Here is a 16390-nt window from a genome sequence, read left to right as displayed (position 1 = left end):
CAGCTATGGTTATAAACTTTCTTTTTAGAATGTTAAAGGTTTAAAGGAAACACCCTGGAAAGTAATACCTATGTCTAATGTTCTTAATTTATAAACAAGGATATAACAATCCTTACTGTTTACCTACTTAGCCTTGGAATAATTAAACAATAAATACAAAGGCAAAAACTGAATTAGCCCCTTCTTGTTCTAAAAGACAGTTCTCTAAAATAAGACATTAACTGTAGTGGAATGAAATAATTAGATAACTATCTTGTGGTAACCAAAAGAACATCTATGGAAAGTAAAAGTCACAAATAGGGAATAATCATCATTACAATACTTATGATAAGTATTACAGAAAAGGCAAACATTTTATACTAAATTGAGAGCTATAATTTTTAAAATTTTTTTTTTTTTTTGCTTAAAGTAACATGCTAGTTTCCAGAACTGTAACACATTTTTTTAACTAGAAAAAGCTTCTTCCTCTCTCTTTTGCAAAATTATTCTGTGTACTACTTTTCAGATTGAAGTTAATATTTGCATATAGGCAATTTACAGTATTAATGAAGAGATATTTTAGGTGACCAACTTGTCTTCTGTTTTGTAAATTTTGCATTATTTGCATTTATAAAAAGGGAAATAAAACTGCTGAATGGAGCTTTTCAGCTCCAAAGCAATTTCAGGGTTCGAAAACTCGCAAGTGTTAAAAGAAATCATTATGTTCAAGAAAATGAACTACTACATTTCTTTCTACTGATTGTTCATCAATATTGAGACGATTGCATTAATAGTAATAGACTAAGCCCTTGAGCAACCTTGGCAGTTAATCAGAGAAGACATTTTCCTCCTTTATTTCTTTTAAAACATAAAAATAGCATCATATAGGGATTTCCTAATTATCCAAAGAAATTATGCTCAGCTAGAAGGTTCAGAAAATAAATAACAGTTTAGGAAGTAAAAACAAACAAATTCTTCTTAACTTCACGTCCTTTTCCAGTCCTGGTTTCCTTCATAATAGCAATCTCTATTTTCTTACCTCTCATTCTCTAATCTACTCCAGCCAGGGCTTTGCCCACAGTATTCTATAAAGCAAATCTAGTCAAGGTCACCAAGTGACTTTTATTTTGCCAAATTCAGTGATCAACTCCTGTTCTCATCTTATTTTCTCTTTTGTGCACTTGATATGGATACATTCAATACATCCCTCCCTTCAGAGATCCTTCCTCTACTGGGCTTTTGTGATACCACACTGCTTTTCTCCCTACTTCAATGGTCCCTCACTTGTAGTCTCCTCTGATGGTTGACCATTTAAAAAAAAAATGACACCTCCAAATGTTAGCATGTCTACTCTTATCTATTTATATCCTCTCCTTCTGTGACCTTATCTGGTCTCATGGCTTAAAATACTACAAACATGCTAACTCTTATACCTGTATCTACAGATGTGACTTTACCTCCTTAAGCTTCAGATTCATACAGTCGATTACCTACCTGACAACTCAATACGGTAGAAACACGTCCAAAATGGAAATTTTAATTCCCCAAACCTAGTCACCCTTTACAAATACCTCAATACCTACAAATACCTGCTCTTCTAATGTTCTCTGCCTAGGTAACAGCACCACCGCCTAACTAGCTGCTTAATCTAAAAAAAACCTGGGAATCATAACTCATCTGCCCCTTTCCTCATTCCTACATTCCAACTACATGCAGTAACCAATTCAAACAGTGCCTGTTCTCTTCCCCACCATTCCTCGAATGCCTCCCCTTTTGAAGTCAAAAACATCAAGCACTTTTCAAACCATCATGAATTATTAATTTTAGCAGCTACTAGTAATGTGATCTTATATCCACACTTTGCTACTTAGCTTTTATCAATTATTTTTTCTACTTGCAGTAGGGTTAATCATGCTTTTCCAGCTGAGTTTTCTTAGAAGTCTGATTTTACATAAGTTGGAACCCTCTCAGAGAATTATTTCTCACCTATTGATATTCCACTAGAAAGAGTAGAGCTTTCAGCTTGGCCTCGAGATGGTGCATGGGGCTCCATGACGCTATCATCTAATAGATGTCTTGGCCCTGCATTTGGGAACGTTGCACTCTTAAACTCTGCTGTGTTCATTTTATGAATGAAACTGGAAACAAAGAGAAATATTTTTCATATCTTTCATTACTGTTACTGTTTCAGGATATAAAAGATACTCTTACATAAAGATTCAGGATATAAAAGATGTACCTGCTATCCTGAACTTACTTCTGAACTCTCATACTAATGAACACACAGATTTTACCATGAAAGCCTCAAGCCAACAGTTTAGGGAAAATTTTTTTAGAAAACCAGGCCATATCTACCTGTATAACAGAAAATAGTTTATCTTGATGCTTGGGTTCATTAAAAACTATTTTCACATTCACTTTTGGAACATGTCTATTAAATGTTCACAAAAATCATGGCAAAGGTGAACCGTGGGGTCCATTTTGAGGAAACAATCTTGTAAAGCTAAACAAAAAGACAGTTTCCCTTTCTTTGTATTTTGTTATAAAAAGAACAGTTTTTATATGCTTTATGGTGACTTGTTTTGGTTAGGACAAGCAATGCCTCATGATACAAGTTTTAATTTAAAACGGAAACAGTGTTTGCTTTCCTGATTTTATTTGTGATGATGACCTGAAAAGTTCATTTTTATCCCCCAATGTGAAAGCGCTATTGGAAAAAGCTCATTTCCAAACTAAGGTAAGGAAAACATAAATGCCTGTATGCAAACAAGATATTTTACCAAATCAGAAAAAGACTACTGTGTGTTACATAAATAAAACTACGCAAGGACACTATTTTCTGTCCAACTAGTGAAAGAAGCAGAAAAGACATCCAATGAAATACATAGAACTTGGCAAGAGAAAATCAGAAGTGCTGACTTGTAACCCAGGCTGTGGCACTTTCTGTGTCCGTGCTGAATCAGGTTCCGAGGGGATGGCGGTGTCTGCGGCAGCAAGGCTCCTTCAGCGGCCATGCTTTTTCTTCCGCTTTGTGGAGATGCTCCTACTTCAGGACCTTAACGGTTAAATGAAAAAAGAGAGAGACAGAGACACAGAGAGAGACAGACAGACAGAAACTGTTAAATGGTTTAGAAAGATTGTTTTATTGGAAATCCTCTGATATGAAATAAAGATTGTGGTTTAATTTAAGGTAATATTAATTCCACTTAACTGACCGAACATAAGAAATATTAGTTTCTGAGTTGTAAAACACAAAACCAACAATATCTATTAATTTCTATCTATTTTACTTGCCCTAAGTAGCCAGTATAAATATTTTCCCTATTTATAGAGGAAGCAGCATAATTAGAAGAGATGGTATAAGGTCTCATATCACACATGAAACCTGGACTAAACCCTCAGGTCTTCTGAATCCTAGTTCAGTGCTCATTTAATTTTACACATTATTTCTTCACTCTTAGTTTCAGCTTCTTAGATACAGAATGTGTAGAGTAGGTCAAGGATTCAAATTACAATTTAAATCTATACTGACTGCTCATGTTTCTGGAAATTAAAAAAATGGAACTTAAAAGTACAGATTTGCAAAATAACACTTTAAAACATTTTTTATTGGTGTACAGTTGCTTTACAAGCAAAATATCACTTTAAGAATGAAAAGAAAGGCAAATTTAAATAGATATAGCCTGAAATGATTTCCTCTGCTTGGAACACTCTCCCCCATAGCTACTGCCACGGTTCCATTCCCCGTTTTCTTCATACCTTATTAGATGGGCCTCCAAATATTTTTAGGACATACAATAATACAAAGCTTGGTGCCAAGATCCGTATTTGGAATATTAAACAAGGTATTGTCTATGACTTCTTTAAAAAATTCTCTTCAATTTTATGTTTTTAGATTATTTACATACATATGAATCCCAACAGATAAATTAAGAGACTATGACCATTCTTTTCAGTACTTGGTCCAGCATTAGAGTGAAATTAAAAAAAAGATTAAGCCACTAAAATTGACTCCTATAATTATTCAAATTAGTAAATTTTTCACTTAGACCAGAAACATTTCTAACATAATTAACCCTCACTGCCTCATACAGTGTATACTTAGTGAAAAAAGAGTTGATAATTCACAAACACTTATTATTCTCTGTTGGCTATATCTATTACTCTTGATTACTTGGCATATTAATTTGCATATTACTGACAAACCACACGTGACAACTTTTTAATGAAAAAACAGAAAAACCAAGCAGAAAAAGATATACTTTAATACCAAAAATAAAACTGTGCAGGCAGAATAAAATGTGCTAAGCACTTACTCACTTTGGAGTATATCCCTTCTTTCTTATTAGGTTATCTGGTTTATTACTCAGTAACAAGAGAAAGCTGCACTAACCTACTAAATCCTCCCTGGAAGCAGCAGAACGTGGTGTGCTTGTCCCTGGTTCTATCTTTAATGAAAGCCTGAATTTCAAAAAGGAAAAAAACACATAAAATGATTAATATTTGACAAAATAACATTAAAATCATGTATTTTTCTACCAAAAGTCTAAAAACATTTTTTATAAAATAACCTCAACTGTGTATTTTTCTTCAAGGGTGATCTTAATTAAGTCCCCTTTCTCTTTCATATAAAGCTGATCTTACAGTGATTCCAGGAAATATTAGAGAGGGAAAAACATCAAAACCTCATATTCAAAAACAGAGATAGCTCTCCCAAGAACCTCAAAACTGCCAAACAACTCAGCACATGTAAAGCTATTTGGTGAATGACTAAAAGGTGATTTAACCTGAGGTTATATTGGTACAAGGCAAATAAGCTCAGTAACTTTCCCACATTTCATTAAATTATGCAAATTCTTTCAAGAATCCTTATTGGATGGGCTAATGGCCTCTGTAGCACTGAAAATTAAAAAAAAAACAAAAACACAACACCTTATTTAAAACTAACCGTCCAAAAAACCAACCAACTCAAATTATCAAAGAAAGATCTATCTATACAAATAAAAAGGCTGTTTACAAAATCCCTGATAATTCCCTTTTCTAAGTCAGAGTTTATTAGTTGGAAATTAAAGTGGTTCAGTAGTAAAGAATCTGCCTGCCAATGCAGGAAACACAACAGACCTGGGTTCAATCCCAGGATCAGGAAGATCCTTTGGAGAAGGAAATGGCAACCCACTCCAGTATTCTTGCCTGGAAAATTCCATGGACAAAGAAGCCTGGCAGGCTATAGTCTATGGGGTCACAAAGAGTCAGACGTGACTGAGCACACACACACACACACAAGTTCCATTTAGGAAAAAGTATCACTTTTGAGTTCTGCAGCAAAAAGAGGTTATAATTCCTATCAGTAGAAACGGTTTCAGGAAATAGGATACTAAAGCAGTTGTAGAAAATATTTTGGTGTAGTCCAGGAAATATACTTTGGTGTACTCTGTATTATTATTAAGCATTTGTCTGGAAATTAATAAAGACTTTATTTTTCAGCATCCTACCAACTGGAATTTTTTATGAAACTGCATAATACAAATGATATTATAATGATAAATCTATTATAGGTGCTTAACTTTTTATCAATGTCTTTGATAGCCTAAAGAAGAAATCATATAATTGTACACTAATTACTTAACCATGTAAAGTACATGTACTAAACAGATGTATGATTAACCAGAACTCTCTGCTCTTTTTCTTATTACAGGGTAGCTGACTTTAATTATGTGAGCTTCAGACTATGCTATATTCCTTCACTGAACACCTGTTTTGTGTCAGGCACTGTTCTCTCAGCACTGGAATATAATGGAGACTAAAGCAGACAGGGTGTCTCTCCCCTTTGGAAGCGCACAGTCTAGAAGGTGGAACACAAAGAAGTAAACAAATTAGGCAGAGTTTCCTAACACAGAACCAAAATAGAAAGGAACAGAAAGGAGGCTATGGGAGAATCACATTGCTATTAATAATGGCTGATAACTGACAGCAATATAACAAGTGGAAGCATCTTAAACTGCACAGGATAGTCAGTGTCAGTTGCCTATACCATCATCAAAACACTATATGTAACAGTGATGCTGATTCACTAAGAAAAGATATTCTGCTGCTGCTAAGTCGTTACAGTGGTGTCCGACGGCAGCCCACCAGGCTCCTCTGTCCTTGCGATTCTCCAAGCAAGAATATTGGAGTGGGCTGCCATTTCCTTCTCCAAATGATATTATGCTCAGTATTAAAATGAAATAACTTCGAAAGATTTTCACCCTGATTAAAACGCACGCATGTAACTTGTAATATTGATACTGGCTGCCTATGTAGATGAAGCTGCCAAAAACAGAGGCTTATGGATAAATGAAAAGTCATTTTTATTTAAATCTTTCATCATAAAATCCATCTTTCCCAACTTATGACCTTAATAGCTCTTATGTTAAAATGCTCTAATTTTGAACACATTTAATCAGTAGGTTCATGCAACACAACTGCATCTTTAGGAAAACACTATCTTCTTCAGCTTCCCGTAAGATTCTGCAATACTACCAAGTGACTTGTAGCTCCCCAAGCAAACAGAGCTTCCCACCCTATTCCACTGATGGTTCCATCCCTGAAACACCTTTCCTAACTCTTCATGTGGAGCAACTCACCTGCTAAGATGCAGACTAAGGTAAGATGGTCACCTGAAGCTGCTCATGTTTATTTTCTCTTCATTTTTCCCAGTTAAAGCTGAGCTAGGTCTCCCCCCATCTATGTTCCCACAGCATCCGCAGCACACCTCTAGTATAGTACTCTTTGAACTATTTTGTAATTATTTGTTTTGTAATCCCAGCAGCTAGCATTCACCTACAGCAAAAGCTGAATAAGTATTTGTTTACGAATATAATGGGACTTCCCTGTAGCTCGGATGGTGAAGAACCTGCCTGCAATGCAGGAGACCTGGGTTCGATCCCTCGGTCAGGAAGATCCCTTGGAGATGGAAATGGCAACCCACTCCAGTATTCTTGCCTGGAGAATTCCATGGACAGAGGAGGTGATGGGCTACAGATCATGGGTTGCAAAAGTTGGACAAGACTAAGTGACTAACACACAATGAGCATAATGGGAAGGCTGCCTGAGTTCTAGTTAACTCATGAAAACAAAAATCAGTATAACAGCATCCACTTTCCTACCAAAATGAAGCTCTCATGCCAGGATACAGACAGCTAAAACTACTTAACAGCTTAGTTAGCTCTATCCTTTCAGCATTAAAATTCACCATACTCTGTATTTATACAACAATTTCTTAGACTTCACTTCTACTGAAGGGGATTCCCTGATGGCTCGGTTGGGAAAGAATCTGCCTGCAGCACAGGAGACTTCGGTTCAATTCCTGGCTTGGGAAGATCTGCTGGAGAAGGGATAGGCTACCCACTCCAATATGCTTGGGCTTCCCTGGTGGCTCAGCTGGTAAAGAATCCACTTGCAATGCAGAAGACCTGGGTTCGACCCCTGGGTTGGGAAGATTCCTGTGGAGAATCTTTAGTATTCTGGCCTGGAGAATTCCATGGATTGTATAGCCCACGGGGTCGCAAAGAGTCCGACGTGACTGAGCGACTTTTACTTTCTACTGTAAGAGTTAAACTTTAACTTTTAGAAAATCCATTAAGTTTCTTGAGACAGACACAGAAATTTTAATAATGACTTACTCATGTTTTGAGTTTTAAGATAATCTTCTGTACCCAATGGGACAAAATATGAGTGTTTTATGCTATGTCAGTAGAGAGATGAAAGAAATAAGTGATAAATATGACACAGACCATCACACTCAAGAAGCTTACAATCTAGGGAATCAGATCTGTGAAACATTGTCAAGATTATTAAAAAGCTGATGCACTGACCTCATACATTTTCAAATGAATTACCCTGTAAAAACTTTCTGTAAAACAAAAATTGATACAGAAAGATAAAGGGGTAATGATACAGTATGGTGGAGATGATGGCAATAAAGGTGTTTTCAAATATAAATAAAGCTTCAGATACATTTTAAGTATATGTACAGAGCTTCTCAATATATTTGATATTTGAAGAAAAGTTATTTTCACTTGTTTTCCAGAATCTCTAGCCTTTTATTATGTATACCAATTCTGTCCTCCAGAATTCTTTAAAAAATGTTGAAACTTATGGAACAAAGAAGCTGATAATTACTATCATACAGTGTAAGAAAACTTTTGTGTATAATGCATTAATATTAAAAAATAACCTTATCTTTCACCTTGATAAAAATTTAAAGTATAACCTTTTACTGGAAAAAATATTTGTGGCAGACACAAAGTTAAATTTGAAAGCTTAGAAACAGCAAAAAAAATTTTTTTTAAATAAATGAAGCTGCAAGGAAAATGAAAAGCCTCAAGAGAAATAACTTTTTTATCCTTCTATCTTAAAAAACAAACAAACAAACCTGGTAGTCATGACACTACTGAAAAATAAATGCGAATGGGTGTGTGCTCAGTCATGTCTGACTCTGTGACTCCATGGACTGTAGCCCACCAGGCTCCTCTGTCTAAGGAAATTTTCAGGCAAGAATACTGGAGTGGGTTGTATTTCCTACTCCAGAAAAATAAAAAGGGTTAATAATGAAAAAATCCCTTTTCCACTGTGTAGGACTGAGAATGGTTAAGCAAAAAGACATGGATATCAGCTGTTTTAAAAGTAAGTTTTGAAAACCTTTAACGAAGGACTTGCTTGAATAGAGGAAAGGACAAGTCCACACTATTGGACTCTAATTCAGAGTCCAGAAGGTTCAATATTCTCTCAATACACAAAAATAACTGAAGACAAACTCAAAATTGTGTTGAGCAATTTTTCTATTCACGGACTGTTTCATTAATTTTTCAGTCTATTAAAAGATACATTTCCATAAAGATATTCAATGCTTCAATGGAGAGAGAAAGGAAGAAATGTAAAACTAGAACTATCAAACATCAGCTCTCAACAAGTTGAGAAACATACAATGCTTTTTAATAGAAGAACAGATGACGTACTTGTATACTGGCTCAGTCACATCAAGTGATTGATTTAAAAAATCCACGTGAATAGGTAACTTTATCACTGTAAATGCACAACTGTATTTGCATGATAAGATGCAGTATTTAGACGTTTAAATACAGAGATGAAAGGGTGGAGGACAGGACACAATTATACAAACCACTTCTGAAGATCCAACCTACTTGTAATTATCATCTTCCACAAACTTTTGCAGTTCTTCTATATACTGAACAGAGTTCAGGTATTTTTGGACATGAGGCAACATGGGGATATCTAGGCAAAACATGATAAATAATTATCTGATAAAGTACATCTCAGGCAGAATTTCTAAAGTTAAGCTGAGAAAAATATATTTAAAGGTAAATTAAGGCAACATAGCACCAAAATTTAAATTAACTCTAGGAGGATATGACTGAGGTAAATGTTATTTAATGTAAAACTGAAGGTAATTTAGAAAACTGCAGTTGCATGCTGTTTGTATAGATTAAAACAGCTCCATTTACAAAGTCCCACATATTTGAGAAATTTCATAAAAAAAATCAGAGCCATCATTGTAACTTATAGTCAAACCTCATCTAAGTGTAAGATGTAAGGCAGTTTAGGGTTGTTGTTGTTTTTTTTAAGAAGCCTGGCTCCCATTTGTAGTTTTTTTTCTCTCCTACTTAGAAATTTCAAATAAGATTGATTTAACATTACAATTTGATGTTATGTTAAAAAATTGAGAAAAGGATAAAAAAAGAGATTAAAGTTAAATAACAACAAATTGCAAACTGTTTTTAAACAGCATTAAAATTACATAGCTGTAAAAGCCTCTCTTTATTTTCTATCAAACTGAAAGCATTTAAACACTTTAAAACAATAAAAATTTTTTTTTTTCTAATCATTTGGGCTTGCCTAAGTTCTTTCCACATGTGTGTTTCCATAGAATACATCTTGGACAAAAACTGGTTATCTACTCAACATAGAACTCAAGAAAGCTTCTCAACTGTTATTACAACTGTCTCAGCTCACTCCCTAACTGAAAAATAAAAGAAATATTTACAAAATAGATCAGGGAGATCAAATGAGATGAAGAGAATAGAAAATAATTGTGAAAATTACTTTAGCAAAGTTGTTACAAAATTGCAGAAGAGCAAAAGATAAAACTTAGCATTTTAAATATGAAATACTCGAACTCCTTAAAAGCAAGATCTTAAACAGGATGCTAAACATTGAACAGTGACATAATCATTATTTCCCTTACATTAGGATGATGTATGCTGCTATGTGAAAAGTGGCCATCAACCTGTGTAAATGAATCAACCTTTATAAATGAATCACAGCATTACTCCTGGAAACTCACCATATTCACAGGACTGCTGTAAATCAGAAATTATTCTAAGGATGTTATTCATCAAGTTTGATCTTTGTTCATTTTCTAGAATGCTGCCAGTTGATGGATATGCTGAATCAATGTACGTTAAATCAGACAGATAGATACCTGGAACAAAATTAAGATAAATGAGTATTTTCCTATTTGTTTGGATGAGTATAGTTTGTTTATAGCTATATTTCAATACATGCCGTATTTAAAATATATTCATTATTAATACTGTGTTAAAACACGACCACTAAGGCCTAGATTTCTGTGGAGTCCAGGTCAGACATATTAACTTAAAGCTGAAGTTAGAAACTCTAGTACCTACCTACCCATGGGTCTTAATGGAAAGAAGATGAGCTCCTGAACTGGCTCTGCCTCTGTATAAAATAAAGATAATTATTCTAATTTCCGAACCTTGGTTTTTATGTCTGTACACTAGTACCTATTTTGCAAGTTTTGGTACAGTCTGAAGAAGTTGTTTGTTTTTTTTTTCTGCAGAAGTTTTTAGTTAGCCAGCCTAACCACCTCCCTGCCATGGGGCGGTTCAGGCTGCACTGGGTCTGGGCTGTGGCACACGGCTCTTCGCCGAGGTGTGTAGACTGCAGAGCACTCGGGCCCAGCGGTCCCCGTGACACATGAGACCCCAGCTCCTCCATCAGGGATCGAACCTGTGCTATCCTCCCTCTCCACGTTGGAAGGTAGTTTCTTAACCTCTGGAGGACCAGAGAAGCCTCGATTCTTAATTACTTTGAAAACTCTCTCGTTCTAGTAGAAACGTCTTGTTTTTATTAAAGATTAACAGTTGGATTTTTGAAATCGTTCTACTAACTACACACTGAAGTTAACCTTGCTGTTTTTCTGTACCAACAAAAATAATACATCCTCCTAAATAATTCAGTTGTCCTAGCTCTGGATTTCAAAGTCACATCTACAGAAAATATTTCCTGAGAGTTTACTATGCACGCATAAAGTGTAAAAGGCAACATGTTCCTACTTTGAAATCGTTACTCCCCGTTCATGAACTCTCAGAATAAGTGCAACCAAAATGATGTACCTATTGCCTTCCAAATAAGCCTGATGTTTTTTCTCATGTCGGTTCTTCCATCTTAAATGATACCTGAACTCAGCTCTGCCCATCTAAACCATTATCTTATATTCAGGTCAGTGTCAACGGTTCTTTAGTTTTCTCAGATTCCAAGAAAGGAATTTAGAAACTGTCTAGTCCAAATCCCTCTTTTCATAGGCAAACACTCTAAGGTCCACAGATATTAAGGAAGTGCCTAACACCACATGAATTGTTAGTGACAGAGCTGGATCTCAGAGTATACACGTGTACTCCAAGGTTTTTTTTTTTTTTTACACTGTTACAATTACAGTATCTGTATCATTCACTTGATAATTTTTAAGACTTTCTAATCTCTTTATTGAAAATCTTTTGTATTTTATATCTTATCTGCTTAAGATAATAAACTCATTCAGGTGGTTACTCTATCTTGCACTTTAAAAAATGAAAATCCTGACCAATATTTCCAGACAATTGGTGTTTAACACAATGTAAAAAGTTGGCAATGGTAATCCTTTTACTCATTCCAGTATCATTCCTTTTCCATTTAGTAAATCTTAACAGTATTCTTTAAGCCATCTATCATAAATACTTCTTTTTCTGTAGAGACTCTCAACTTTATTTTTTATGACTTAAAATAAATCTGTAGGCTAGCTCCCTTTCTTTCCCTCCTATCTCAGAGGAAGAAGAATCCCCTTCTTTTTCTTCCAAATCTAAACTGCGATTTTGAATGTAATCTCTACTGCCTCCTTTTAACATATCCACTGCTGCCTCCACTATCACTCACATTTCATGGCTCTTTTCCAAGAGACAGTGTGCACATTTAAATCTCCTCTATTTAAGAAAACATAAGCAAAGCAACCCTTCCTTTCAATCTGATCCCCTCCTCAAGACAGGACTCTTGCCTGCCTTCTTCAACAAACACCTTAAAAGAGAAATACGGACCGGTACAATTAATTTTTTTTATCCTTCATTCTATTTTTATGTAATATTTGGTACATATAAAAGTTTACTTGTGTCAGGAGAAATTGTGATAGACTTTGCAATAGGCAGAAAGATTACCAGGTATATCCTGTTTCCAGTGCATCCTCTTGGCCTGATCTATTTTATAAGTTGTTGAAAACTGGTAATAATACAAATTCTTGTCCATAAAAATGCCAATGAATTATGTCCAGTGGGATGTAACTGATTATTGCCCTGTGGATGTTGACCAGTTTTGCAACTATCTGTAAATTCATTCCAGCATTCCCAACGGCCTGCATGTATGTGCAGTACTCTGACTTCTCCCTTGAAGCTGTTGTAAGTATCTTCCCAATTCCCTTGAATACTTAATGATTTAAACAAAACCTGTGACATGTATTCATTTTTTATTTGTGTGAGAATCATAATTGTGTCTTTAAAAATTAACAGTTTAACATATAACATTGGTTGTTATAAAATAATATAATAAATACTCATCAATGTAAGAGCTACAGTATCAGTACTGTTGCCTCATCTTTATGTTCTTTCCCTGTGTCATCTCTCTGCCTCCTGTCTAGAGGGAACTACCATTTCTAATTTTAAGATTATTCCCCTTGTTCTTTTTGAGGCACATGTCTGTATTCCTGCACATTTTATTTTACTTTTGCGCTTTAAAAAAGATCATACTTTTATATGTGTGATTAGATGATAATATTGGAAGAGTTAGAATGGGTACACAATAAGTGATTTATAAGTGGTTGTTAGATAAGTTTTTAAAAATATGGTCTGTGATTGCTTTGTCTCACTATTTTGTTTCTAAGACTCATTCATATTGTTAAGTACAGCTGTAATTCCTTAAGAGGATAAACTACATGTAACTATATCACAATTTATTCATTTTGTTTGATAAGAGTTTTGAGTTACTTGCTCCCTTCCTCCTTGTTACTACAGACATTCTTGTACATGTCTCCTGGTGCACACGTACAAAAATTTCTCTAGGAGAGATATATACACATCTATACATACATGCATAGATGTATGTTCAACTTTACAAGACAGTGCCACACTGGCTTTTAAGCTATATCAACTGATACACAAACTGACAGCATATAGGTTTCTGCTGATCCACGCATGCTAACATGTGAAGTTCACATCTGTCTCGCTGCTGAAACTTACTCTGGCAAAGGCATACTGACCTTCTCACGCTAGGTCTTCAGACATCTCCCCTGGCCTCCTCTCCACTGCTCAATCTCTCTGCTGTATTTGTCCCACTCCCTTTGTTTCTCAGTCTTCACTGGCTTGAACTTGCCTCCCTTCCATCCTCCCTCGATTCTTCCATTTCCTCAGGTCCCTTGGAATTGGCATTCCCCATGGTTCTGTCATTAATCTCACTCTACAAGTACTTCTGAATTATCTTATTTCTGAGGCCTCAACCATCACCTGATTGCTGATAACTCTCCAAATTTCTCTACAGAACACAGCTCCTGACTTTCATTTTCAATTTAACATGCCAAACTAACCATAATTTGTACCTACACGCCTGCCATTCCACTTTCCAAACCTGGTCAATGAGATGAATTACTAACTAGTGAAGAAGAACTAAAGAGCCTCTTAACGAAAGTGAAAGAGGAGAGTGAGAAAGTTAGCTTAAAACTCAACATTCAGAAAACTAAGATCATGGCATCTGGTCCCATCACTTCATGGGAAATGGATGGGGAAACAATGGAAACAGTGACAGACTTTGTTTTTTGGGGGCTCCAAAATCACTGCAGATGGTGACTGCAGCCATGAAATTAAAAGATGCTTGCTCCTTGGAAGAAAAGTCATGACCAACCTAGACAGCATATTAAAAAGCAGAGACATTACTTTGTCAAAAAAGGTCCATCTAGTCAGAGCTATGGTTTTTCCAGTAGTCATGTATGGATGTGAGAGTTGGACTATAAAGAAAGCTGAGCACTGAAGAACTGATGCTTTTTAACTGTGGTGTTGGAGAAGACTCTTGAGAGTCCCTTGGACTGCAAGGAGATCCAACCCAGTCCATTCTAAAGGAAATCAGTCCTGAATATTCATTGGAAGGATTGATGCTGAAGCTGAAACTCCAATACTTTGGCCACCTGATGTGAAGAACTGACTCACTGGAAAAGACCCTGTTGCTGGGAAAGATTGAAGGCGAGAGGAGAAGGGGATGACAGAGGATGAGATGGTTGGATGGCATCACTGACGCAATGGGCATGAGTTTGAGCAAGCTCTGGGAGTTGGTGAACAGGGAGGCCTGGCATGCTGCAGTCCATGGGATCGCAGAGTTGGACACAACTGAGCAACTGAACTTTACAGAACTGAATTAGAAACCTCTACACTGCTTAAACAAAAAAGCTCTGAAGGAGTTCACTATCATATTTCTCCAGGTTAAGCTATTAGTGAATACAATGTGATCACTGAATGATCAAGTAATATATTACATGATATAAATCAGAGGTTAGAAGCTGTCCCAATCTTTTTAAAATCAGGAAGTAACATAGGAAGTATCTATATGACCTTTTCCTTAAAACAATGGGGAGATCTGGCAACATCGAGGTACCGCTGGGAAGAGGATAGATAGTAATCATTACAGATGTCAGTCTGTCATAATCTATTTTCCTCTGCTCTCTTACTTCTCATTTACTTCACCTATATACATTACCTGCTTCATTCTTGTTGTGAGCATCTATAAGCCTTTGAGTAGATCCCTGCTATACCTATGCATGTCACAGGAATTTAAAGAAATAATTAATTCTGTGAAAGAAGTAGAAACTAAGCTGACTTCAAATAAAGGACGTTAACCAACAGAGTTGATGGTAAGGCCTGAGAAAGAAAGTAGCACAAAGTAAGGCAACGACAGGGTTTGGAAAGCACATGGTACTGGTAAAGAGCCCACCTGCCAAAGCAGGAGACGTAAGAGACGTGGGTTCAATCCCTGGATCGGGAAGATCCCCTGAAGAGGGCATGGCAACCCACTCCAGTTATTCTTGCCTGGAAAAACCCCACAAAACAGAGGGGCCTGGTGGGCTACAGTCCACAGGGTCGAAAAGAGGACAGAATGAGTGAAGGGACTTACACCCCCCCACACACATGCACACAGCACGTACAGAAAGTAGAAACCCACCAAGTTTTATCTAAAGGCAGCAATCAGCAATTATATAATCCAATCAGAGAGAGTGGCCAAATGCTTTGGAGTGAGAGTTAAACCCCAGAGCTACAGCTTAGTACTGAAGTCCTAAGCCACATTACCTAAGATGTCTAAATCTGTGTCTCCTCAGTCACTGAGTTAATCAAGATTCTTGATTTAAAGAAATAAAAAGGCATAGTTGGTATCTGACAATTACTAGTTCTCTCAGCAGCACCCTAATTTCATAGCAGAAGAATTGGGTCAGAGGTAGCAAAGTGACTTGTCTAAGTTCCCACAGCCAATGGGGGGCTCAGAACTCTCTCCCCTATGACTCAGGCCAGGGTTATGTTTGCTTTTAAATCACAACATAAATAAGAATAACTGTATTCAGACAAGTGGGGTCATGTTGCAGACTAGGAGGAAGTGACATTATTTAACACCAGAATTTACTTATATAACATTAGAATTTAAGAAGTATTAAATTTCTGAGAGAATTTTATACCTAGTTTTTCAATTATTTTTGATAATTATATACAATGAGCAGTTTTATCTTAGAAATATACACCAGGTTTTTCTTACAATTTCAAAACCTTCTAAAATGGCAAATTCTGTAAAATGTTTAAAAATTCTTCCAGGCTGTAAAGAGTATTCTATTAATTAGGATTAGGAGGCTAATTAGGAGGCTGCCTCTTTAGAACAGAGTCTCACTCCTAAGCTTTGTAATAAAAAAACAAACTCATCAGCCTGCAACTACTTCTAAGTGAAGTTGAGTACTATTTTCTCAGTATTCAACTTAAAAGATCTCTGGGCAGCAGACTCACATGTTTGTTTTATAATTGCCTGTTGAACTATGACAGTTTGTTTCCAGATGGTGCCCTTCCTT

The 16390-nt window shown here is 36.0% G+C and overlaps 1 protein-coding gene across 5 annotated transcripts in view; it reads right to left on the bottom strand.

Annotated features, from left to right (window-relative positions):
* RALGPS2 (Ral GEF with PH domain and SH3 binding motif 2) overlaps window positions 1-16390 on the bottom strand; it is a 154421-nt gene that overhangs the window by 24140 nt on the left and 113891 nt on the right. For 3 of the 5 annotated variants that reach the window (XM_065936117.1, XM_065936119.1, XM_065936121.1), the window contains 6 exons: window positions 10669-10716; window positions 10322-10459; window positions 9162-9252; window positions 4373-4440; window positions 2899-3034; window positions 1966-2117 (listed from right to left, as the gene is read on the bottom strand). In XM_065936117.1, coding sequence (XP_065792189.1) covers window positions 1966-2117; window positions 2899-3034; window positions 4373-4440; window positions 9162-9252; window positions 10322-10459; window positions 10669-10716 — 633 coding nt within the window. The remainder of the gene's footprint in view (window positions 1-1965; window positions 2118-2898; window positions 3035-4372; window positions 4441-9161; window positions 9253-10321; window positions 10460-10668; window positions 10717-16390) is intronic. The other 2 variants (XM_065936118.1, XM_065936120.1) reach the window with 1 other exon arrangement.

Source organism: Muntiacus reevesi, chromosome 5 (assembly GCF_963930625.1).
Source record: "Muntiacus reevesi chromosome 5, mMunRee1.1, whole genome shotgun sequence".
Taxonomy (NCBI): Eukaryota; Metazoa; Chordata; class Mammalia; order Artiodactyla; family Cervidae; genus Muntiacus; species Muntiacus reevesi.
Note: the sequence above shows the minus strand (reverse complement) of the source record. Positions and strands in the feature narration are given on the sequence as shown.